Source organism: Dama dama, chromosome 2, assembly GCF_033118175.1.
Source record: "Dama dama isolate Ldn47 chromosome 2, ASM3311817v1, whole genome shotgun sequence".
Lineage (NCBI taxonomy): Eukaryota > Metazoa > Chordata > Mammalia > Artiodactyla > Cervidae > Dama > Dama dama.
In genome coordinates, this window is record NC_083682.1 from 8244094 (window position 1) to 8269483 (window position 25390).

Below are 25390 nucleotides of genomic sequence, written 5' to 3' on the forward strand. Positions count from 1 at the left end.
ACTGTGTCCTTGAGGTCACCTCATGATCCCAGTATAGTTACTGTAGCTCCAGACATCACATCCAAATTCCAGGCAGCAGAGAGTAGAAATGGGGCAAAAGGGCATGCCTCCCAACTAAGTCAGCCTGCTTCAAAGAGCATTGCCAGAAACCTCACCCAATAACTTTTGCTTATATCTTCTTGGCTTCTTTCTGAGCAGCAAGGAAATGTGGTATTGTGAAAGTCCAGTGACACACCTAACACTTTAAGTTTTCTATTGCTAAGGAAGACGGGGGTGTGGATTTTGGATAAGCAAGTAGCAGCACTGAACACACTTTCTTGAGAGTTAAGTGAAAATCAAACTAAGTTCTTCCCTAGTTTCTTGTGGAGGGCCACAGATGAGTGTAAGTCCATAAGCAGTGATTATGGCATCAAAAAAAGAAGCTGTGCAGGATATTCTCAGCCCATTCTACACTTGAGGTGGGATGCTGTTTTGTGGTGCTCACCCTAACAATTCTACTACCATATTCCCCTGCTAAATAGGTGTTTAAAACAGGAGCTAACCTGCTAACGCTCAGCTGGTGGTCTACTAGGACCTCAGGGTCTTTGTTTCCTAAACATTTTCAGAATTCACTCCTCCTCATCCATCTTTTGTTCATGTGGTCTGCTCTTCTCCTTGAAACAACCTACTCAAGAATCCTGTTTCTAGTCTTTCCGGACCACAGTCTTCTCATTGTGGTACCAAGTTGTTGACCAGGATGGAAAACTGAGCTCAGATGAGGGATGCAGCAAAATCGTGTGATGACCAGCATGATTTATTTTTAAAAGGGCCACTGCTGTGTCTGTCTTTTTGAGCTGTCACATCTGCCTCCAATAAAGAAAGTCCAGGCTCTTCAGGCTCTATGAGCTGAGACAAGAACCAGACTCTGGGTGCAAAGAAAGCTAAAACTTCTAGACAAGGGAGCAAATAACCTCATATCTTTTAGGGGGAGATGTTTTAAAGGCCAGAGATAATTTTGGGAGACAGGTTGACATTATGATTAAGACCTCAGTAGAGAAAGCTGAATTCCAGGGCCAGCACCGCTGGATGTGATTGTGTGACTTTAGACAGTCTGTCTCGCTGAGCCTCATTTTCCTCATCCATAAAATGGAACAATAACAGATAATTACAATAATGTAAAATCTATTCGTGAGATGAAATCACCCATGCACAGTACTTGGGCCAGTGCCTGGCTCCTAATACAGGGCAAGTGCCCAAAACATCAGCAATTACTATCACTTGTTTAACATTATTAGTGATAATAAGGGTGTTGACTTGTCCTGTATGGCATGAATGATTTTAGCACAGGCTCTAGCTTGTAAATCTCAATAAATGGGTTCAACATCAGTATCATCCTTGTTGGTGATAGAGGAAATATCCAGAAAGTGTTTCCTCTTTCCACAGGCAACAAACGACAATGCCTCCCAGACTTCTACGGTAGTCCAGTGGTTAGGACTCCACACTTCCACTGCAAGGGATGCAGGTTCAATCCCTGGTCAGGGAACTAAGATCCCACACATTGTGTGACACAGCCCCAAAAAACAAAAGACATCACCTCTGGACCTGGTTCCCTCCAACAAGAAGAACCTTCCGGTGTGAGCCTCCAAGCCTCAGGCAGGGGAGAAGCAGGATGTGGCAGCCCCTGTGGGGAAGCTTAAGGAGCGCTGAGATGCAAAGTCCCCTTGGTGTCTGCGACTCCCACCCTCCGTCCCTCTGCTGACCCAGCAGTGCCCATCTGGGTTCATGGGCTCAAAGGCAGCTTCTCCCCACTCCCTTCTGTGTCCAGCATCCTCCCAGAAGCCTGCTTTGTGACGGGTTTTTGGGACACAGTCAGCAAGCAGGCCCTATTGACATCTGATGGGCAGAAAAGTAACATACACTTAGGATCTGGGGGTGTGGGGCAGGGGACATGGCAGACACCCCTATACCCCAAAGGATACCCTCCTTCCAGTAGAGCTGTGATGGCCTGAATCTCTGGCAGAGGATACTGGTTTCTGAGAGCTCCTGCCATAAAATTGATTGTGTCCCTACGGAAAATTCCACATTACAGAAAGCATGCCCGATGAGGCAGGAAACTTGAGCTGGGAGCATCAGGAGACCTGGCTTTGCCCCTCTGTAGCCCCGTGACTGTGGCTGAGTCTCTTTCCCTCCAGATGCCTCGGTCTCCCCATCAGGAAAGTTTAGGGGGTAGTCAGATCCACACTCTAGATTTAGATACAACTCTAAAAACTGAACATGCATCAGGGAAGCTTGTTACAAAGGTGGATTCCAAGATGCTATCCTATAAATTCAGATTCAGCTGGACACCCGGGGCCCAGGAAAGCACCCAAGCCCCTCCCAAAGGACAGGGCATCTCCGGCTGCCACTCAGCGGGTGATTTCAGGCATCCTAGAGGCTCACTCTGAGCACGACTGTCTCTCAGGCCCCAGGGAGAATCAGAGGGAGTAGAGGGTCTAAGAGGGGAGCAGAGAGGGGGCAGAGGGTCCCAGAGGCCCTGGCCTGGTGACTATCGTCTGCACATCACACCACACCCATCACCCACCCTGGCCAGGTACCCCCAGTCCACCTTCCCTGGCACCATCAGGGCAGCTGCAGGCACCCCTGCAGATGCACCTTATGGAAATTGGTCTCCTTGCCTTTCCTGCAGAAAAGTCCTTACCTTTGAGGTTTTCAGAAATCTGAAAAGAACAGCTATCTGGACTCCATCTGCCCTTCAAGCAAGAAGCAAGGGTTTTCTTTCAAGGGAGATATGGTGCAAGCCCACACTCACAGGCAGGTGTGCACTGTTCTGTGGGAGCCAGCCTGGGTCGCTGGCTTGGACAGCAGCAACCTCCCGGCCTGGCCCCCAGGGACCGTTCTGCCCTCTGCCACCTCTCCAACCCCCACTCTGCTCCATCACCAGCATTGAGTGCTACCTGCAAGGTGTTCTATGGGCTTTGCGTGTTTCACCCCATCTAATCTCCACAACAAGCCCATGAGGTAGCTGGTATCATTGTCCCCATTTCACAGATAAGGCAACTGAGGCACAGAGAGATTCAGTAATTCGCCCTAGGTGACCCAGCTAAGAATTGGTGGAGCTGGGCTTTGCAGTCCACCAGTGAGGCTCCTGGAGGCTGAGCTCTGAGACCATGTGTCCTCAAGCTCTCACGTCCGCAGCCCCACCCAGGACCTGGACCACTCATCCTGGTCCAGGTTGAAATCCCACACGGCCCTGTTATTAATAAAGCACATCCAGGAACCTGGTGTGGGCGGGGGAGGTGGTGACCAACAGGAAGAATAAGGTATTTGCTGCAAAGCTTCTTCCCCGAGGCTCTGTGCCTCCCTCAGAGAGCCCAGTGTGTACACACTTACACACACTCACATATATATGTGCATGCCCTCAGTCACATACACTCAAATAAACTCACCCAACATACGTTTTGCTCATGCATGCATACACATTTTCACCCTCACACTCACACTGACACAGCACATTCATGGTGCACAAGACACACACACCCATGTGCAGACACGCTTGCACACGTTCATATGCTCTCAGAACACACACCTCCTCTCACAGTCACATACACACACTCACAGACACTCACACATCCTCATGCTCACACACGTATATCCTCACACACACACACACATTCGTGTACTCACACGCACGAGGGTGTGTTCCCAACCGTCACCCACGCCCAGCTGGTTAGTCTGTTCCAAGCTGCTGACAGCACGTCAGTGAGGAGAGCTGCGAGCTGGGCTTGCACTGGAGGGTGAGCGGCAGAGGAGGGGCGCCCATCTGGTCCCCACACCTCGGGGAGGCGGGGACGCCATCAGCGCTGGCGGAAGCTGGAAGGAGGGTGGGAAGAGCGTGCCCATTGTCTTGCCAGGACATGGGTCCCTGTCCCAGGCATGCCTGAGCCGGTCCTCATCTTCCCCGGGTTCTCTTCATTTCTTTCCAGCCAAGCCGCTGTTTGTGAAGGGCTCAGAGTGTGCCCAGCGTCTCCCCGGGGGCCCGGCCAGCTGCCTTGCGGCTCTCCGCCATGGGAGCAGCTCTGGCCCCGCTTCACCCAGTCAGCAGTGGAGACCCAGCCAGTGAATGGCTCCCTGGTGTCCCAGCCGCATCCCACCAGCCCTCACCGCTCGCCAGCTCCCCCGGACTCCCTGGGGTTCAGTGCCAACCTCTCCACCCGGACACCCCAGCCCATCCCTGCCTGAAGAGGAGAAGGAGGGGCCCACCATCCCCCCCCCGCGGCCTTGTGCCCCCCACCACCACAGCCCAGCCAGCCTGCAAGCAGAGGAGAGAAGGGCCCCCTGGTGACCTCCAGGAGCTCTGCCAAGAAAAACGCGGGCGGGCGGCGGGCAAGGACACAGTTGCTGAGACGTGTCGTTTCATTTTCAAGGAGACAGCGGGTACTGGATTTTACCCATGCTGCTACAAGTCATAAAATGGTACGATCTCTCTGAAGGGTAGTTGGATCGTGTATATAGAAGGCCTTTAAAGCGTGCAAGCAAGGGTGCATCTTTTAGCCTATTAATTCCACTTCGAGGAAACATATTCTGAGGAAATATCTGGATAGTTGAGCAGAGATGTAGTACAAGGATGTTCATTGCAGCATGGCTTAAAACAGCCGAGGAATTGAAAACAGCCCGAGCAGCCAAAAATAGAGAACAGTTTAAGTAAATCTTAATATAATCACACAACAGAATATTATATGACTGCAAAAATTTTTTTCATGTATTTGTTGATGCACATATTCACAATCTATTTCTGAGTTTAAGACAGGCTATAACAACTTATTTAGATTTATACCATTTCCTTTAAAAATTTCTATCCAGAGACTTCACTGGCGGTCCAGTGGTTAAGAATCTGCCTTTCAATGCAGGGGACTCAGTGAACTAATATCCCATAGGCCATAGGGCTACCAAGCCCACAGGCCACAACAAGGATTCCACATGCTGCAGCTAAGACCTGACACAGCTAAATAAATACACTTTTTAAAAATCATTATCAATAAAGAAAAATCAGGAAGTGAATACATCAAAATGTTAGCTAACACAGGTTCTCCATGGAGAGTCATGCCACCAATAATGAGTTTCATTTTTTCCTTTTTGTGTTTTTTAATTTTTTTCCTAAAACTGACATTCAATCAAGGTGAATTTTTTCAATCATATGTACATATTACTACATTGGTTTGACTATACATGAACTATTACTGAAAGACTGCGTAAGAACTGGCAACACTGGGGCCTCTGGTAACAAAAGGTTGATGGCAAAGGGTCAGGACATATGAAAGGAAATTTTTTTCACTATGTACCTTTGTAGCCTTTGAATTTTGAATCATATGAGTTGGTATCTTTTTACAAATATAAACTAAATTTAACTTTTGAAGCCAATAAATGAAAGATTTAAGGGGCATCTTTGACATTTCACAAAGCCCCTTTTTGCTGCACAAAAAAATGTGGAAGGAGACTATTCATTTTGGAATTGCGAACTCAGATACTTAGAGGGCTCAGAAAGATAAAGGAGGGACACAGCTGGTGTGAGCAATAGAGAGTGGTAGGGACTGGGGCAAACCAGAAAGTGGGGGCCCTCTCTATGAGGCAACACGATTCTGCTCCAGCTGACCAGGCCATCAGTAAAAGTCAAATATCCAGGCTTTCACATGCATTTTCTAATTTTAAAACAAGTGCTGTTCCCTCCCCTGAAAAACTAAGTCTCTATAGGCCAGGTACTGGCATTCGCAATCCCTGCTACATTTTGTGGGGGTGGGCGGCTATGCTGGGTCTTCATTGCTGCGTGTGGGCTTTCTCCAGTGAGTCGAGCAGGGGGCTATTCCCTAGCTGCAGTGTGTGGGCTTCTCATTGTGGCAGTTTCTCTTGTTGCAGAGCAGAGGCTCTGGAGTGCAGGCTTCAGTAGTTGTAGTACATGGGCTTAGTAGCCCTGCGGCATGTGGAATCTTCCCGAACCGGGGACTGAACCCGTGTCCCTTGCATTGGCAGGCGGATTCTTTAACACTAGCCATCCGGGAAGCCCTGGTAGGCAGATTCTTAACCCCTGGACCACCAGGGAAGTCCCCTAATACATTATTGTGGAATATTCTTATTGAGACATGCAAGGAACGTAAGGAGGGGTCAAATGGTGCGTGTGGGGCACAGACTAAAAGCCGGCATCCCAACTCCAGTTCTACCAGCTGTTGATTAACAGTAACTTGGAAGGAGGTGAACACTTATGGGCTCCCAGGCCTTCTCAGAAGCATCAGGATTTTAACAGAACTGGGAGCTCAAGCTTGCCCTCTGAGGCCATATAAGAGTGAAACATGAAACTAGGGGACTTCCCAGGTGGTCCAGTCGTTAAGAATCCTCCTTCCAGTGCAGGGGATGAGGGTTCAATCCCTGGTCGGGTAACTCAGATACCACATGTCATGAGACAACTAAGCCTGGGGCAGCTAAGCCCATGTGCCACAACTAGAGAGAAGCCCATACCCACGACAGAAGAGCCAAGTGCCGCAATCAAGACCTGGAGCAGCCAAATAAATTGTTCAGTCGCTAAAGTCATGTCCGACTCTTTGCGACCCCATGAACTGCAGCACACCGGGCTTCCCTGTAAATATAGGAAAAGAATGGGATTAGAGGTCCAGTGTAGAAAGGCGAGCCCTTCTAGCTCTCTAGAAAGAGACAACCTCCACATAAGGCTGACCTGGTCAGAAGCCAAAGTCAAGGCCAAAGTCAAGGTGCAGAAGCAGGCTGCCAGACCGCAGGCCTTGATCACTTGCCTTTGGGCTCCCCACCTCTCTGCCATGGCCGCCCTCTCCCCGCCCACTCTGCTGGCTCACACCCTGTCCTGACAACGGCCCAAGTCTCCTGTCTGCCCTGCTGACTCCCTGACTACATGGGGCAGAGGCAGGACTCAAACCAAAGCTGCTCATGCCTCTGAACCCCAGCACTTTCCATCCAACAGGCTCCCTCCTTGGGCTTACTCCCATCCTGAGTCCCAAGAAATGAGACTAGAAAGACCTCTTTCTTAGGGTGACTGTGAGTTGTGTGAAATAAATGAAGGGTAAGGAAACTGAAGGTAACCGACTATTTTTTTATGCATCAAAGCAGCAATGGTTTTATCACTGAGTGATAACACTCCAGGCTCATGAGTTTATAATGGGACATTTTCATACCCTGCTTCTGAGACTGTATGCCAGTACATTTGTGAATGGCTATTTGAAAGTATATTTCAAAGCATATATCAAAGTATGTAGGCAAATCTACAAAACAAGTTTAGATGGATGTCTGCCTAGGGCTGGAAGATGGAGGGAAAAGGGAGAATGACTGCCAGTGGGTACAGAGTTTATTTTGAAGGTGAAAGAAGTGTCCTAAAACTAGGTTGCAATGATAGATATACAACCCTGATTATTCTAAAAATCACTGGGGAATACCTTGGCAGTCCAGTGATTAGGACTTGGCACTTTCACTGCCAGGGCCTGGGTTCAATCCCTGGTCAAGGGACTAAGATCCCACAAGCCATGAGCCAGTGTCAAAAAAAAAAAATCATTGAAATGTGCTCTCAAATGGGTGAATAATATGGTATATTAATTGTCTCTCAATTAAAAATTATATCTCAATCAAGTTTTTTTTTGTCAAACCTTATAGCTTGCAGGATCTTATTAATAGTTCCCTGACCACAGATTGAATCCAGACCCCAGTAGTGTAAGCACCAAGTCCTAACCCCTGGACCACCGGGAAATTCCCTCAATAAAGCTATTTTTTTTAATGCACAGATTTATGTACAAACTTGTCTCCACACCATTTATGAGAGAAACAAAGCTTTAAACAATCCAAACATCCAGCCTTGGGGTAAAATTAAAGCCCATCCTCACTGCAGAACTCCTATGGTTGAGGGGAGTCTGAAATTGGACCACTGGGATGGAAGGCACAACTAGGTCAGTGACCTTGAGGAAGCTGTTGACCTTCACTGAGGTCCACTTTTCTCACCTCTTGAATGGAAACAGTGCTTTCTTCATCAGCGAGCTGTGTGGAGACAAGGAGATCACCCGTGCAGAGTGTTCAGTGTGGTCCCTGAGTACTGGAAGACCTCAGTCAGTCTCAGTAAATGCTGATGATCAAATGACCCCACTTGCACACATTCTCTAGTTCAGGGGTCCTCAACCTCTGGGCCAGGGACCAGTACCGGTCCATGGCCTGATTAGGAACAGGGTCACACAGCAGGAGGTGAGCAGCAGGCAAAATTGAAACCTTCCCCTACCTGGTCCATGGAAAAATTGTCTTCCACGAAATCGGTCCCCTTTCCTGCCAAAAAGGTTGGGAACCACTGCTCTGGTTCATCCTAACAGTCACAAGACTCCCTTTTGACAAATGGGGAAACTTGGGGGGTGTTAGGTGGCTTACTCAAGTCACACAGTCCATAAAACAAGAGTCAGAATTAGGAATGCCTTCCCCTCCCCTCCCCAAGCCCTTCTCCTGGGCCCCTCCCTCCTCCTTCAGACCCATAGGATGGGGTACAGTTGGGTGTCCTCACACCCCAATGGCCCTTGATTCACACCCGTGGGGTCCCACCTGCCCATCAGGCTCACTCAGCTTTACCCAGCTCCCATCCCCATGCCTCCAGTTACTTCCTTCTCTAAGGGGCAAACTTCAGAACAGGAGGGGAAAGGTCCACCCTGAGATGACCCCGCAGGGTGACTATGGGGAGAGAAGGCCTGAAGCAGCCCAAGCGGGGGGCGGCTCTCAGGACAACTGCACCATGCGGACAAAGAGCCCTGCACTGGGGGGCACAGAGGTGCTCGGGCCAAACTGCCCCACAGCCACAACCACCCAGCAGGGATCACACAGGGGCAGTCTCGGGCCCCCTGAGAGGACCACACTCTGTTCACTGCCAGGGCCAGGGGTATGAGCTGCTTTTCTGCTCCTCTCCCTCCCTGACAGGCACCAAGCCCTGTCTGACTGACCTCTCTCTAAGGATCACCAAAGGATAGTCCTCCCCATGAGCTTGCAGAGGGGAATCCATGACCCAGATCTAAGCCAATCAGCACTGCAGCCCAGGCCGCAGTGATTGGTTCAGGGTAGGCCTCTGACCTCCCAGAGTACATGGATCCATCAGAATACACCTCAGGATTCCTGCTGGGAATAAAGATTCTCTTTATTACTAGATTTCAGTTTGTAGCAACTTGGAGCACCTGCCCCCCATCTTGGGGCCAAAGGGGAAGCCATCCAGTCTGTAGCAACACCAAAACACACACACACAGAATAAAAAGCTGAGACTGGGAAGCTGAGTCTTGATCATATGTTTGCATCCCGATCAGTTCAATCCCTGGGTGGGGAAGATCCCCTGGAGGAAGGCACAGCAACCCACTCCAGTGTTCTTGCCTGAGAATCCCATGGACAGAGGAGCCTGGCAGGTTACAGTGTGTGAGGTTCAGAGTCAGAGAGGACCAAGCGACTAACACGTTCACTTTCACTTTTTCACTTTCAGGCCTTGCCTGAAGCGACCCCTGGATTGTGTAGTTCAAAAAGCCTAAAACTCCTGTTCTGCTGAAGCAAGTTTAGGTTGGGTTTTCCTCTACTTAAAACCAGGAGAATCCTAAATGATACACAGCAGAGCTGTCAGATAAACACCTAAAATGACTGTTTGACCCTCATGTCAAAAGCCAAGAACAGACATACAGATGGCAACAAACACATGAAAAGATCCTCAACATTGCTTATTATTGTTGTTCAGTCTCTAAGCCATGTCCAACCCACTGCAACCCCACGGACTGCAGCACGCCAGACTTCCCTGTCCTCCACTTTCTCTTGGAGTTTGCTCAAACTCATGTCCATTGAGTCAGTGATACCATCCAACCATACTCATCCTCTGTCCCCCCTCTTCTCCTCTTGCCCTCAATCTTTCTCAACATCGGAATCTTTTCCAGTGAGTCGGCTCTTCATATCAGGCGGCCAAAGTATTGGAGCTTTAAGCTTCAGCATCAGTCCTTCCAATGAATATTCAGGGTTGATTTCCTTTAGGACTGACTGGTTTGATCTCCTTGCTGTCCAAGGGAGAACTGCAAGTCAAAACTATAATAAGCTATCAATCACTTCACATCAGTTAGAATGGCCATCATAAAAAAAATCTACAAAAAATAAATGCTGGAGAGGATGTGGAGAAAAGGGAAACCTCTTGCACTGTTGGTGGGAAAACCACTATGGAGAACAGTATGGAGATTCCTTTAAAAAAAAAAATTAGGAATAAAACTACCATGTGACCCAGCAATCCCACTCTGGGCATATGCCCTGAGAGAACCATAACTCAAAAAGTCACATGTACGCCAGTGCCCACTGTAGCACTAGTCAGGATATGGAAGCAACCCAGAAGTCCATCAACAGATGAATGTATAAAGAAGTTGTGGTACATGTATACAGTGGAATAGTACTCAGTCATAAAAAGGAACAAAACTGAGTCAGTTGTAGAGAGGTGAATGGACCTAGGGTCTGTCATAGAGTGAAGTCAGAAAAATATCATATAGTAATGCATATATATGGAGTCTAGAAAAATGGTACTGATGAACCTATTTGCAGGGCAGGAATAGAGATGCAGATGTAAAGAACAGGTTTGTGGACACAGTGGGGGAGGGAGAGGGTGCGAAAAATTGAGAAAGTAGCATCTACATCTATACATCACCACGTGTAAAACAGCTAGTGGAAAGCTGCTCTATAACACAGGGAGCTCAGCTCAATGGTCTGGGATGACCTAGTCGGGTGGGATGGAAAGGGTAGGAGAGAGGCTCCAGAGGGAGGGGATATATGTATACATATGGTTGGTTCACGTTGTTGTACAGAGAAACCAGCACAAATTGTAAAGCAATTATCCTCCAATTAAAAATAAATTTGAAAAACACCAAGGACAAAGGGTATCATCTTATCCAGAAGGGTCTGCCCTGTCCCTCCTCTTTGAGGCCCAAGGGCCCAACGCCTGGAATTGAGTCCCCAGACCTCTGCCTCCACACCCCCCACACATACAAACATAGGTGCCACACAGCACTGAGTAGACTTTTATTTTAAAGTCAAAGGCACAGCCTGTATGGGCGGAGGCAGTGACTGTGGAAGCCCAGCCCAGACCCCCAAGGCCCCACCCCCCAGCTAGGGGCAGCTGTGCCAAAGGGGAGGGGACGGATGAGAAGGGGCCGCCCCTTTTAGGGAGGGTCGCCTACCTCCTAACTTAGCCCCAATAGGGGGAAGCAGGTGACATAAAGTGAGGCAGAAATACTTCAGGGGGTCCCCCATGGCCTCTCGCTGAGCGCCCCCCCCAACACAGGTCTTTGGTGGACGTAATTGCACAGACAGTCCATAAAGTGACAGCTTGAGAGGTGCCCCCTCCCAAGAGCAGGTCCTCAGGGGAGGGCAGGGGAGAGGTCCCAGTTTCTCCCTGTGGCAACTCAGTGCTTAGAAATGCAGGAGCCCTTCCCAACCGGAGCAGCCCCTTGGGGTAGAAGGGCCTTCCACCAGATGACGCAGTGTCTTGGCAGAGGGCCCCACACCCCACTCCCCAGCAGGCCCCCTCCTTCCCTGCATCTCTAACTGTAATCTGGTAAGACATTTTTTAAAAAAGAATTCTCTGCTTATAAAAATACTTCTGCTCTGTCTGGGGGTAGGGAGGGGGAATGGGGGGGAGAAGGGTAACAATCCTGGGGAGGGGGGCGGCGCCGATGCAGGAGGCAGTGAGCCGGCCTCCTAGATCACAGACACAACGGGGGAGGCGGGGATCACAAGGGCAGGGGCTAGGAGGGGGGTAGGGGGCCATTGGCTCGTCGGGGGCCTCCCTTGGCAGCCGGGGCCCGGCCCGGGGCGGCGGGAGCGGGGGAGACGCGGCGGGACGTGGCGGCGCTCCGTAGCTTCTGTTTCCGCCGCTTGGCTAGCGGCGCGTTTTCCACGCTCTTCAGGAAGAAACCCTCGCGTTTGCCCCTGTTGAACGCCTGGCGGAAAGGAAAGGGTGAGTCCCACCGGCCTGGCCTCGACTTCCAGATCCCGGCTTTGGCCCCGTCCCAGGCCCTCCTTCCCATCCCACTAGGTCAGGTCCAACAGGTCTTTGGCCTCCACAGCCTCTCAGAAGCTCAAGGCCTCCGCAGGTCACGGGTCTGGACTCCGCGGACCTCAACCTGGCAGGACTCCGCGGAGTCGCCTTCCGGAGGCCCCGCCCCCCGAATCAGGCCCCGCCCCCCGAAGGCCCCGCCCCTCACCATGAAGGTGGCGTTGAGCCCGGAGCGCACAGCGGACCCCGAGGACTCCAGCACGTCCGGCGTCCGCAGCGGAGGCGAGGAGCGCGCGCTGCCGTCCTGCAGCCATGAGCTGCCCCGCAGCCCCTCGAGCTTCAGCCGCTTGGCGGGATCCACAGTCAGGAGCCCTGGAGGCGGGGCGGGGCAGCGTTAGCGGGCCGCGTGTAGAGGCTGCACCCCAGAGAGAGCAGCCCCACTCTCCTCCCCGACAAGCCCCCCACCGGGACACCTGACCCGGGGGCACTCCTTGCCCCATAACGACCCCATGGCCTCTCCCTCCCCAACCATAACCTGTGACCTCCAGCTCCACACCTCGGACCAGCTCCTTGGCTTCCTCAGACACGCCTTCCCAGGCCTCCCCGTCAAGAGAGAAGCGCCCCTCGCGGATCTTGCACATGATCTCCGCCGCCTGGCTCTGCCCGCCTTGGCCTGAGGCCCCCTGGAAGGGGACCTGGCCCGACAGCATCATGTACTAGGGGTGGGGGCAGGGGGACAAGTGAAAAGTGAGACCAGCCCAGACTAGGAGGCCAATGGAGGCAGGAGACTGATTCAGCCCACCACAGGACCATGCACTCTCTCCAAGAGGCTAACACCTGAGGCCCGTGGGTGATGAACTCTACCCATCAAAGTAGGATGACTAGACCCCAGCACCAGAGCTACCCCGCCTGTGTATCAGGGCATCTTCTGATCCCAGCCTCAGACCAAATGCTGCCCCCCCACCAAGAGGACTGCTGTCCCCAGCCTCGGAGGACCCTGACATCCCCTCAGAGATGCCGTCCCATACCAGAATGACGCCGAGGCTCCAGAGGTCGCAGGACTCGTCGTAGCCCTGCTGGGCCAGCAGTTCGGGGGCCGCGTACTGCAGCGTGAAGCAGGGCGTCTGCATGGGCCCTGCGGGGCTTTGCGGGCGCAGGCGCGCGAACCCGAAGTCGATGATCTTCACCGGGGCCCCGGGCGTGTCATCGGCGTACAGGATGTTCTACGAGGGTGGTGAGGCGGCCGTCAGAACCAGGCCCTCCGCGCCGAGGCCCTCCCGGTGCGCTGAGGCCCCGCGCTCACCTCGGGCTTCAGGTCGCGGTGCACTACGCCCGCCTCCTCGTGCATGAAGCTCACGGCCGACACGAGGCTGCGCAGGATCTGGCTCGCCTCGGACTCGCTGAAGTGCCGCTTCTTGCGGATGTGCTCCAGCAGCTCCCCGCCCTGCAGCAGCTCCAGGACCAGGTACGTGTGCAGCTGCGGGGCAGGGCGACGGGCTGGGGTCACCGCCTACCGAGACCCCACCCGCCCGCCAGATCCTTCCCCGAGGTCACCATCGAGCCCCTCCCCCAGTTTCAGGCGCCTTCCACGTTCAATTCCGATCTCAAGACTACCACCCTCCCACCCCACCCCCCACCCCCCAAGAACCACCTTAGGACTCGCTTGCGGCTCTACCCCATACTGTTTTCCTTCCCAGGTGGTGCTAGTAGTAAAGAACCCGCCTGCCAATGCAAGGGAGGTAACAGAGTTGGATCCCTGGGTGGGGAAGATCCCCTGGAGGAGGGCATGGCAATCCGCTCCAGTATTCTTGGGCCTGGAGAATCCTACCGACAGAGGACGTGGCGGGCTTCGGTCCACAGGATCACGAAGAGTTGGACACGACTGAAGCGACTTAGCAGCAGCAGCAGTCCCTTTGGCCACCTTAAAGTTCAGTTCAGTCACTCAGTCGTGTCCGACTCTTTGCGACCCCATGAACTGCAGCACTCCAGGCTTCCCTGTCCATCACCAACTCCTGCAGTCTGCTCAAACTCATGTCCATCAAGTCAGTGATGCCGTCCAACCATCTCATCCTCTGTTGTCCCCTTCTCCCCTTGCCTTCAATCTTTACCAGCATCAGGGTTTTTTCCAATGAGTCAGTTCTTCGAATCAGGTAGCCAAAGGATTAGAACTTCAGCTTCAGCATCGGTCTTTACAATGAATATTCAGGATTGATTTCCTTTAGGATTGACTGGTTTGATCTCCTTGCAGTCCAAGGGACTCTCAAGAGTCTTCTCCAACACCACAGTTCAAAAGCATCAACTCTTCAGCACTCAGCTTTCTCTCACATCCATACATGACTACTGGAAAAACCATAGCTTTGACTAGATGGACCTTTGTCGGCAAAGTAATGTCTGCTTTTTTAATATGCTGTCTAGGTTTGTCATAGCTTTTCTTCCAAGGAGCAAGCATCTGTTAATTTCATGGCTGCAGACACCATCTGCAGTGATTTTGGAGCCCAAGAAAATAAAGTCTGTCACTGTATCCATTGTTCCCCCATCTATGTGCCATGAAGTGATGGGACCTGATGCCATGATCTTCATTTTTTGAATGTTGAGTTTTAAGCCTGCTTTGTTCACTCTCCTCTCTCACTTTCATCAAGAGGCTCCTCAGTTCTTCGCTTTCTACCATAAAGGTGGTGTCATCTGCATATGTGAGGTTATTATTGATATTTCTCCCGGCAATCTTGATTCCAGCTTGTGCTTCATCCAGCCCACATTTTGCATGATGTACTCTGCATATAAGTTAAATAAACAGGGTGACAATATATAGCTTTGCTGTACTCCTTTCGCAATTTGGAACCAGTCCGTTTTTCCATGTCCGATTCTAACTGTTGTTTCTTGACCTGCATACAGATTTCTCAGGAGGCAGGTAAAGTGGTTTGGTACTCCCAACTCTTTAAGAATTTTCCAATTTGTTGTGATCCACACACAAACTGTTGTGGCCACCTTAAAACCCACACGCAAAAATCGTCCCCCTGCTCTGTTCCCTTGTCCATTCCCATATCCGCCTTCGAGTCCTCAGGCCCTCCTAGGTGCTTAGTCCCTCAGTCGTGTCTGACTCTTTATACATATGTAGCCTGTAGCCAGGATCCTCTGTCCATGGGGATTCTCCGGGCAGGAATACTGGAGTGGGATGCCCTCTTCAGGGGATCTTCCCAACCCAGGAATCAAACCCAGGTCTCCCACATGGCAGGCGGATTCTTTACCGTCTGAGCCACCAGGGAAGCCAAAGACGCTGGAGTAGCCTATCCCTTCTCCAAGGAAACTTCCCGACCCAGGAATCGAACAGGAATCTCTTGAATTGCAGGCGACTTCTTTACCTGCTGAGCTACCATAATCCCGCCTCCCTCACCTCCAGGTCCTCAGGCCCCTCCCACGGCGCGCTCAGGCCCCGCCTCCTGCCCGCCTCCCCGCCCCCTCCCCGCCCTCCTCAGGCAGCCTCCAGCACCCCTGCGCTCCGCCCCAGCCCAGGAAGGCGTCACCTGGTCGTGATGCACTTCGTGCAGCTTCACCACGTTGGGATGCGACTGGCACAGCCGCAGGGCAGCCACTTCGCGCTGAGTGTTCTCCTCCAGCCTGGGGGCAGGGCAGGCGGGGTCAGATGAGCACCTCCGGCCCCACCCTCCCCGAGTCCGCTCTGCCGGACTCCGCCCGCCCCGGGCCCGCCCACCTGCGACTGAGGATCTTGACCGCGAACTCTTGGCCGCTCTGTAGCTGGCGGCAGCGGCGGCACACGGAGAAACTACCCTGGCCCAACGCGGGTTCCCGCAGGTCCAGTTCGTACTGCTGGAAGAAGGGCGAGTCCTGGGGGCGAAGGATAAGCGTCAGAGGTCGTAGCCGGAGCCTTGCGGCTATGCCACGCCCCACCTCGGAGAGGCTCCTTGTGCGCCTGGTAAAGACAGGTCTGGAGTCCCCACGCCCTCTTCTCCCCACCCTGGCCCGATCCACCTGCATCATGACACTCCTGGCCAACGCCGCCGGGCCGGGCCGGTCTCCAGCGCCAGACGCTTCCAGCACATCGGTCATCACCGCATTGTTGCGGTCAAACAAGATGGATGGCGCCACGAAGGAGTATCCCTGGTGGAGGAGGAGGGTTGTCAGGGCTGGATGGGCATCCGGGGGCTGGAGGTGCAGAAGGAGCCCCTGAAGGCCCAGACCCAGCCGGAAGGAGGGCAGGGGGCAGAGGAAAGACCCTGCAGTAGGGAGTTGGGGGTGTTGCTTTTGCATCTCGGTGTACACAGGCTGTTGTGGACATTTTTATTCCACCTTGGTCTGTGATCCCTTGGAACCAGGTCTATCCCCTCAGCAGTCTGGGACTCCACCTTTCTCATCACAGTGGTCCCCCAAGTGCCAAGGCCATCATCTGGCACAACGTAATGGCCCAGAATATTATGGGCTGAATGAATGAAAGAACTGTGGCCTGGTATCACACATGCTTAGCTTAGAATTCAGCTCTACCCACTCAGAACAAAAAGTCCTTATTACTTTCAAATCAAACTTTGGCCTCCTCTGCAAGGGGGGCTACTGAGGAAATGTTTTTGCCTTTCCTAAGGATCCATGTCCTGGCAATTCAAGGAATTCTCAAGGGTAATTTTAAGGATGTGTTATTTTCTCCTAAAAACACAGCGCCACTGTATGCAGTCCTAACTAGGATGCACACAGGTGGGATTTTTGTCTATTAAGTTTGTTGGTATGTCCCCAGTACCCAAGTCAGTGACTGGCACTTTGAAGGCACTCAGTATATATTTTTGAATCATTAAATGAATGAATGAAAGTAACCATCAAAAAAAAAAAAGAAAGAAAGTAACCATCGATTAGCAAGAAAACTTGCTCATTAGGACTGTGAGATCAAAGATAGATCCCAATAGATCGAGGGATATTCAAGCACAGAGCTGTCACTTGTGAGAGCTTCACAGAGGGGACTGATCCATCCATAGTTGATACTGGCCTATTATTTACTATTTATGGACCGCGTCCTACCCAGCCATGACCCCAAGCTGGACCTAGGGACACAGAAATTAAACACATAGTCCCTGCCCTCTGAGAGTTTCAGACCAGGCGAGGTGGTCTCCGTCAGTGTCAGTATACAACCTGACAAATTGCTCAGAAGGAGGTTTTGTCTTCAGAGGGCTGGTGCCCAAGAAAAGGGCAACCTAGGGCCAGAGGAGCAAGGAAGTCTTCTCACAGGGCAGCGCTGGACAACGAGGCTTGAATTTTGCCAGGTTGGCAACTGTAGGGAAAGAACTCCACATGGGGGAAAACTGCATGTGCAAAGGTACAGAAGTATGTTTTGGAACCTCTGAGAAGTTCCAAGGTGCTGGAGCACCAGGTGAAATAACAGAGAGTACTGAGCAAAGACCAACATCATATACACATGAACTGATTTACACAACAGAAACAGACTCACAGACTTAGTGAATGAACTTCTGATTACCAGCGGGGGAAGGTGGGAAAAAGGGATAGTTAGGGAAAACCAGACACAGAACAACGGGCTGGGTCAAAATTGGGAAAGGAGTACGTCAAGGCTGTATATTGTCACCCTGTTTATTTAACTTATATGCAGAGCACATCATGCAAAATGCCGGGCTGGATGAATCAAAAGCTGGAATCAAGATTGCATGGTGAAATATCAACAACATCAGATATGAGGATGATACCACCCTAATGGCAGAAAGAAAAAAGGAACTAAAGAGCCACTTGATAAAGGTAAAAGAGGAGAATAAAAAAACTGGCTTAAAACTCAACATTCAGAAAACTAAGATCATGGCATCTGGTCCCATCACTTCATGGAAAATAAATGGGGAAAATATGGAAACAGTGGCAGATTTCATTTTCTTGGACTCCAAAATCACTGCAGATGGTGACTGCAGCCATGAAATTAACAGACGCTTGCTCCTTGGAAGAAAACCTATGACAAACCTAGACAGCGTATTAAAAGCAGAGACATCACTTTGCTGACAAAGGTCCATATAGTCAGAGCTATGGTTTTTCCAGTAGTCATATACGGATGTGAGAGTTGGACCATAAGGAAGGCTGAACACCAAAGAATTGGTACTTTCAAACTGTGGTGCTGGAGAAGACTCTTGAGAGTCCCCTGGACAGCAGGGAGATCAAACCAGTCAATCCTAAAGAAAATTGATTGGAAGGACTGATGCTGAAGCTGAAGCTCCAATACTTTGGGCACCTGATGCGAAGAGCCAACTTGTTAGAAAAGATCCTGATGCTGAGAAAGACTGAAGGCATGAGGAGAAGGGGGCAACAGAGGATGAATGGCATCACCAACTCAATGGACATGAGTTTGAGCAAACTCCAGGAGATAGTGGAGGATAGGGAAGCCTGGTGTGCTGCAGTCCATGGAGTTGCAAAGAGTCAGACATGATTTAGCAACTGAGCAACAACAAGGGAGTTTGAAATTGACATGTATATACTGCTATATTTAAAATGGATAACCAACAAGGACCTACTGTATAGCACAGGGAACTCTGCTCAATGTTAGGTGGCAGCCTGGATGGGAGGGGAGTTTGGGGGAGAGTGGATACATGCATATGTATAGTTGAGTCCCTTTGCTGTCCAACTGAAACTATCACAACATTGTTATTTGGCTATATTCCAATAAAAAAGAGAAAGTTTAAAAAAAAAAGACCACATCATGCAAGGCCTTGTATACCAAGCAAAGGAGCTTGGACTTGTCCAACAGGCCTAAGCTTCTAAAACTGGGTAGAGGGGGCCTGTATCCCCAGGAATGTGATATGGTATGCCACAGTATAAACAAAGCATCTCTTCCTAGGTGTCCCCTTAAAACAATAGTTTTACCTAACAATAAAGAGAGATGATGGAGAAGGGAAATCGACATGAAATTTCAAGATACCAGGAAATTCAAAGATGTGTCCTGCCAAGGCAGTCTCGATGACTGACAATTCGAAGTTCGTCATGAATGGAGAGCAAGGGAGATGCTGAGTCCCCCTCAGGACACAGGGCTATGTAGTGTCCACAGGTCAGCCGAGGCTTAGGCTAGCAGCAGCACCCCACTTCCCCTGCATCTGTGGTCCCATGAGCTCTCACTCACCTGGAAGATGCGAGGGTCCCCAGGTGGGGGGCTGCCAGGGGGTGAGTAGACAGGCTCCAGTCGGGTAAATTCCTCTGCAAAGTTGCCCACATCCAGCTCCGAGCGGATCTGGGGTCGGAATGGGGCTGGAATCTTCCTAGCAGCCAGAGCAGCCCAGTCCAGACCCTGGAGAAAAGGAATGAAAGATAAGGGATCAAAGGGCAGGAAGTGGAAACACTGTCCAGTCGGGCCACCCTCACGGGGCAGCTCCTCAGTGAGGCAAAGGTCTCCCTGGCACTTGTGTGCAGAGCTGTTCTTCCTGCCTCCCAGCTTCTGTTTCCCTTCCTCTGATAACAGGATCCCTGTTTCCCTTGGAGAACCACCCCTCCACCACACTCAGCCAATTCTCGGACTTTTAATAGAACTGGTATGCAAAAAAAAAAAAAAATCTCTTTCTTCTGCTGGACTTAAATCTGGGAGGATATGGGTCTGGAACTGCTGTGGTCCCCTCAGTGTCTCGTGATGAAAGGCCCAGGCAGAAAAGCAGAAGCAAGAGACAAACTAAGAAATCCCTAATAATATAGACTCAGCACCTGGATCCATCCTTGCCTGAAATTAGACCGTTTTTCCTGACTTTTCATTTATGGTAGCTAAAACACTCCTTTTTATGTTTAAACTAGTATGGCATAGCTTGTTCTTGTTGCCTGTCCAACACCCATTCTCTTTGTCATTCTTGGGACTATAGCCCCTATTTTATTTCAGGAACCAATGTACAAACTAAAAACTAGTATTTTACAAACTTCCTTACAGTTAGCAGTGACCAATTACTTGTAAGCAAAAATTATGAGGGAGGAATCCAGAGAAAGAGCCTGAAGAGGAGGGGGACCAGTTGTTAAGTACCCTTTTTACCCTTCCCTCCTTCGTCCTCATGCTTCCCACCTAGAGAGCAAGAGGTCTAGCAGTCATTTTGATACCAGGAGGCAACCGTGGGAATGCAGACTGTAGTGTAGTGTTAGTGCTCAGGCATGTCAAACTCTTGTGACCCCACGGACTATAGCTCACTAGGCTCCCCTATCCATCGGATTCTCCAGGCAAAAATACTGCAGTGGACTGCCATGCCCTCCTCCAGCAGATCTTCCTGACCTAGGAATTGAACCCGCATCTCTTATGTCTCCTGCATTGACAGATGGGCTCCTTACCACTAGCGCCACCTGGAAAGCCCTGTGAATGGAGGCTACGTGCTAAAAATGAAGGAGCATTTAAAAAGAAAAAATCAAGCTTGGCTCCTTGACGACACCATAGCAGCCCTAGACTGCTGATCTCTGGATTTCTTTTATGTAGATAGATAAACAGGCAGACAGACAGACAGATAGATCTCTATCTTTTTTAGACTACCATTCATTCCAATCTCTGTTCTAGAAGCCAGACTCTATTCCACAGATATCACCATCTTCAGTGCACATATTGTCACATGCAGCCTAGAGGCATGGCTTGGGCTTAAGGGCCCCAGTTCTGGCACCAGGGACCTCAGCATTGCTATCAGCAAAGAGGTTGTCTCAAGAGAAGGGAAAATAGCATCAGGCCTCAAAAGACCTGGGGAGGGGTGGGAGCTCTCTAGTTTGACAAGTGGTTCACCTGCTCCCAAGCACCCAGGGCCCAGGATGCACTCAGGGTGGACTGAGGAATTCACTTAAGGAAACTGACACTGCTCAGTCACTCTGCCCATAATGGAACACCTTCCATTATGTCCAACTGTCCACCTTAAGTGGACACTTAAGACTCCAGTTTGAGAAAGCTTCTTTGAGGGCCCTTCCAGGCAGTACTTGCTGGGAAGATCCAAGGAGGTGGTATTCATAGCAAGGGTAACTGGGTGCCTGGCCCACAGTAAGTGCCCAAAATGGACGCTTTTGTTACTACATCAGACAAGGCAAATTTAATACCCACGTGTAAACAGAACATGACATTTCAGAGCATGGGCCTTCAGGCCACCTAGACCTGAGCTCTGTCAGTTCACTCAGTGATCTTGGGCAAATTACCTAACCTCTCTGACCATGGACTGTATAGTCCATGAGGTCGCAAAGAGTCAGACAGGACTGAGCAACTTTCACTTTCACTTTTTCTGAACCTGTTTCCTTGTCTGTGAAGATAAGGATAATCAGGTTGGTTCTGAGGCTTGCATGAAATTATGCAAGCAAGGGGCCAAGACACAGTCACTGTTACAGGGTCCTGCTAGGCAATGGGGGCTTTCCAGGTGGCTCAGTGTAAAGAATCTGCCTGTTAATGCAGGAGACGTGGGTTCAATCCTTGGGTCGGGAAGATCCCCTGGAGTAGGAAATGGCAGCCCACTCCCATGGACAGAGAAGCCTGGTGGGCTCCAGTCCAGGGGGTCGCAAAGAGTGGGACATGACTGAGCAACTGAGCATGCACACATGCTATGCAATGACTCTGGCCACACACAGTGCCCAAACCAGCGAGGGCTCACAAGGACAGAATTCACTCTGCACTGCACTCTAACCCGAGTGCAAGTTACTTAGGACAAATCCCATGTGGCTGATTCAGACACATCCATCTGAAGTATAGGCACACACACCATACAGGTACGAAGACCAAAACCCTGAGCGGATGCTAACAGTCATGAGACGGGCCGACAGTAGACCTGGGGTCTGTTCCCAGCTCTACATTTGTACTGTGTGATCTCTGGCAGATCACCTTGCTTCTCTGAATTGTCCCATGAAAAGTCCATTCTCCAGTCCCTGCCAGTCCTGCCAGGCAATGAACCTAGAATTCTTTCCCACGAGGGCAAATTTTAATAGAGATGAATGAGAAGATAAGCCTGCTTTTTTTACTTGCAAAGTTTTCTAAATCAAGTGAAACTGTCCAGTCTCAAACCACCCCTCCAGAGTCCCCCAGCCCAGAGCAGTAGCCCAGCCCCAGTGTGTGTAGAGAGCTATGGGGGTGAGCCAGGAGCCTCACCTGGAAGAAGGGGTGGTCCTTAACTTCCTGTGCCCCCTGGGGTCCTGCACCCAGTCGCTTCCTGGGGTCCTTGCAGAGTAGCCGCTGCAGTAGGTCCTGTGCCACTGGCCCGATCCGGGGGGGGAAGGGAGGGGAGCACTTCAGGATCCGTCTGGGAGGATTGGGGGGGGCGTCAGGGGCAGCGAGCCCCCCCTCCAGCCCTGCCCAGGCTCCTCGGCCGCCCTCTGCTTCCAGTTCTGCTCACCGAGACACCTCTGCCTGCGTGTTCCTCTCGCCCTCCAGGGTGAAGGGTGAGGCCCCTGTCAGCAGCTCGAAGAGCAGGATGCCAAGGCTCCACCAGTCTACAGCCTGCTGGGCAGAGCCAGGGTGAGGGCCTGCAGCCACCCCCGCCTCTCTCCACCCCACCCCCGGGCCAACCCACCTTGCCGTGGCCCGACTTGCTGCGGATGATTTCAGGGGCCATGTACTCGATGGTGCCGCAGAAGGAGAAGGTCCGCTCTTTCTGGGAGGACAAGAGGACCCATTTGGGCACCCAGCAGCCCCCCACCATGGCCCAGAGTAAGACTCGCTGGACTTGTGAGAGTTGGAGCAGTGGGAACTTCCCAAAGGCAGAGCTACTGCACCACCCCCCCCCAGAAATGCAGAGCCAGGCGTGAAGGTGGAGCCAGGATGGGAAGGCCTGCGTGGGGGGTTCAGGAGGCTGAGACCTCCCTTCACTCACCTCCTCTGTCAGGAACTCCTTGCTAAGCCCAAAGTCGGTGAGGACAATATGGCCCTCGGAGTCCAGAAGCACATTCTCCAGCTTCAGATCTCGGTAGATGATGCCCAGCTGGCAGGAGGGAAGAGGGCACTGAGGGTCCCTCCCCCGACACCCCCCACCCACCGCTCCTACAGCTCCTGTTCTGCACCAGAGCCCTGGGGCAGGGGCTCTCCAGTGGGGTAGGGGGCAGGATGAGCCTGGGCCATTGGACAGGAGAAGCCATTTAAGATGCAGCAGCATAGGGGCTTCCCTGATGGTCCAGTGGTTAAGAATCCGCCTGCCAATACAGGCTTCCAGCCCTGATCCTGGAAGGTGCCACATGCCGTGGAGCAACTAAGCCTGTGGGCAGCAACTGCTGAGTCCGCAGCAAGAGAAGCCACCGCATCGAGAACCCTGAGCCCCGCAACCAAGAGCAGCCCCCGAGTGCAGCAATGAAGACCCAGCACCGCCATCAGTCAATCAATTTCCAAAAAGCATGGAAGGGGTGGAGAAACACCACGGAGAGGCCCCTGGGAGGAAAGCCGTGTGAGGAGCCCCGAATCACAACAGCTCTAGGAACCAAGGCATGAGGTCTCCATTTGAGGAAGTTCTGTGAACGTGGCCCCAGGAAGCAGCCTGTGAGAGTTCCCCGTGAGAGGAAAGCCCCCAGCGGAGGAGACCCCAGCAGGCAGCACCCAGGCCTTCCTCCCAGGAGGCTAGGGGAAGTGGATCCAGTCCCCCCGCCGCCCCGACCTCACCCTACGGCCACCCCCTCCCAGGAAGCCCGAGGCGGCCAGGTTCACAGGCCCCTCCAGAGGCCAGGACCCAGTCCCCAGGGCCATGGCCTGGTGGCCGGGTCCTCACCCACCTTATGCAGGTGCTCCAGAGCCAGCACGATCTCGCCCCCATACACGCGCACCTCGGCCTCCTTGAAGTACTGGCGCTGGTAGAGGTGGGTGAACATCTCGCCGCCGTTCACATAGTCTGGAGGGGGTGGGAGTGGACATTGGGAAGCGGCCCCCACGGGTGGCCCCACCTGCCCCCACAGGGCCTGCCCTTACCCAGGATGAGGTGCAGCTTGGCGTCAGTCTGGAAGGCGTAGTGCAGCGTGACCAGGAAGGGTGCCTGGCGCACCAGCTCCAGCACGGAGCGCTCGGTGCGTGTGTGCTCCTGTGTCTTGGCACGCTGCACCAAGGCTGCCTTGCGCAGCACCTTCATGGCATACAGCTTGCCCGCGTCGTGCCCGCCCGCCTTCCGCACCAGGAACACCTTCCCGTAGGCTGTGGGGGCAGCGAGTGGGCGGAAGGTAGGCCATGAGCAGAAGGGTGGGTGCGAAGGTGGGGGGGTAGCGACGCCCCCACCCAGGAGGGTGTGCAAGGTGGGGGAAGGAGCCGGGGTGAGAGGCAGGTGTGCACAAAGCTGGCAGCGCTTTCTAAGGCAAAGACGTGCACACCCCCGGGAGGGTGCTCAGCAAACCTAGGGAGGGGATGTGCAAACCAGGCTGGGTGGGGTGGGGGCATGCAACTCCCCGGAGGCCTGCAGCACAGGGTGGGGGCGGAGCGTGTGCAGACCTGGGGAAGGTCTAGAGGATGCAAAGCCAGGGAGGGGACGCAGAGGGGTGGGCAGGCAGAGGAAGGACAGTCAGCCCCGAGGTGGGGAGTTTGCAAAGTGGAGGAAGGTGGCTCTCATATCTCGCAAGGTGGGGGAAGCTGTGAAATCGCACGGGGGTAGGCTGCAAGCCCCCAAGAGTGTTGGCACATCCGGGGAGGACCTTGCTCAATGTGGAGCAGCCCTGGGAGTGGGCATGCCAACCCCGGCAGGGCAGGGCCAAGCAGGCAAGGCGGGCTATGCCGGGAGAGGGTGGGGGGCATTGCTGGTGGCCTGGCCCAACCCAGGCGGGTGTGCCCGCGCGGCAGGCCCAGAGCACCCTGAGGGGGGAGGGCACTTGCCGGTGGATAGGGGTCCTCACCTCCCGTGCCCAGCACCTTGAGCAGCTGGAAGTTCTCCACGCCTACCTTCTCCTCGTGCCCCGTCAGGTTGGCTGTGGGCACAGGGGGCAAATGAACCCAGCCAGTGCATGAACCCTCCCCGGCCGGCCGGGCCAGCCATCACCCGGCCGGCACCCCGGGCCACCCCCTGCCCCACCTTCGGTGATCTGCAGCTCCACGGCACAGCCCTCGTCCTCGTCCTCGTCCCCCATGGCCGGCGGGTCGCTGGGGCCCGCGCGGCTCGGCTCCGGGGCGGGCGGCGCCGGTTACATGGCGGCTCCGGCCGGGGCGGGAGCTTCCTGGTGCCGCCTCCGGGGCCGAGGCGGGCGCCGGCGCCGCCTCCCGGCTCCCCGCCCCGCGCGGCCTGAGTCAGGCGCTGGAACGTGACAGCGCCCGGGCTGCGGGTGGGCGCGCGGGGGCGGGGGGGGGGGGGGGGCGGTCCGGTCTCCCGCGGGCGCAGGGGGCTGCCGCCAGGAGTGTGCACTCTGGGGCCCCGGGCGACCCTCCTGGGGACCCGGGAGTCCCCCTTGGGAGCCATGCCTGGGGTCTGTGGATAAGCCGGAGCCTCTGTGGGGCGGACACTCCCC

General features: G+C 52.9%; 1 protein-coding gene across 2 annotated transcripts; it reads right to left on the minus strand.

The window, feature by feature from the left end:
* Positions 1–11029: 11029 nt before the first annotated feature.
* On the minus strand, positions 11030–25095 carry RPS6KA4 (ribosomal protein S6 kinase A4). Of its 2 annotated transcripts, none has more exons than XM_061164596.1 (17): positions 24961–25095; positions 24785–24856; positions 23877–24095; positions 23684–23799; positions 22798–22905; positions 22498–22578; positions 22321–22424; positions 22077–22227; positions 19125–19289; positions 16007–16135; positions 15729–15862; positions 15541–15634; positions 13323–13496; positions 13048–13242; positions 12576–12735; positions 12228–12391; positions 11030–11963 (listed from the first exon to the last, which is right to left on the minus strand). In XM_061164596.1, the coding sequence occupies exons 1-17, from the start codon at positions 25013–25015 to the stop codon at positions 11769–11771; spliced, it is 2316 nt and encodes a 771-aa protein (XP_061020579.1). In that variant the 5' UTR covers positions 25016–25095; the 3' UTR covers positions 11030–11768. The 2 variants fall into 2 exon arrangements, with proteins under 2 accessions (XP_061020579.1, XP_061020587.1); XM_061164604.1 differs by having other exon boundaries at positions 24831–24856; positions 24961–25064.
* Positions 25096–25390: the final 295 nt, after the last annotated feature.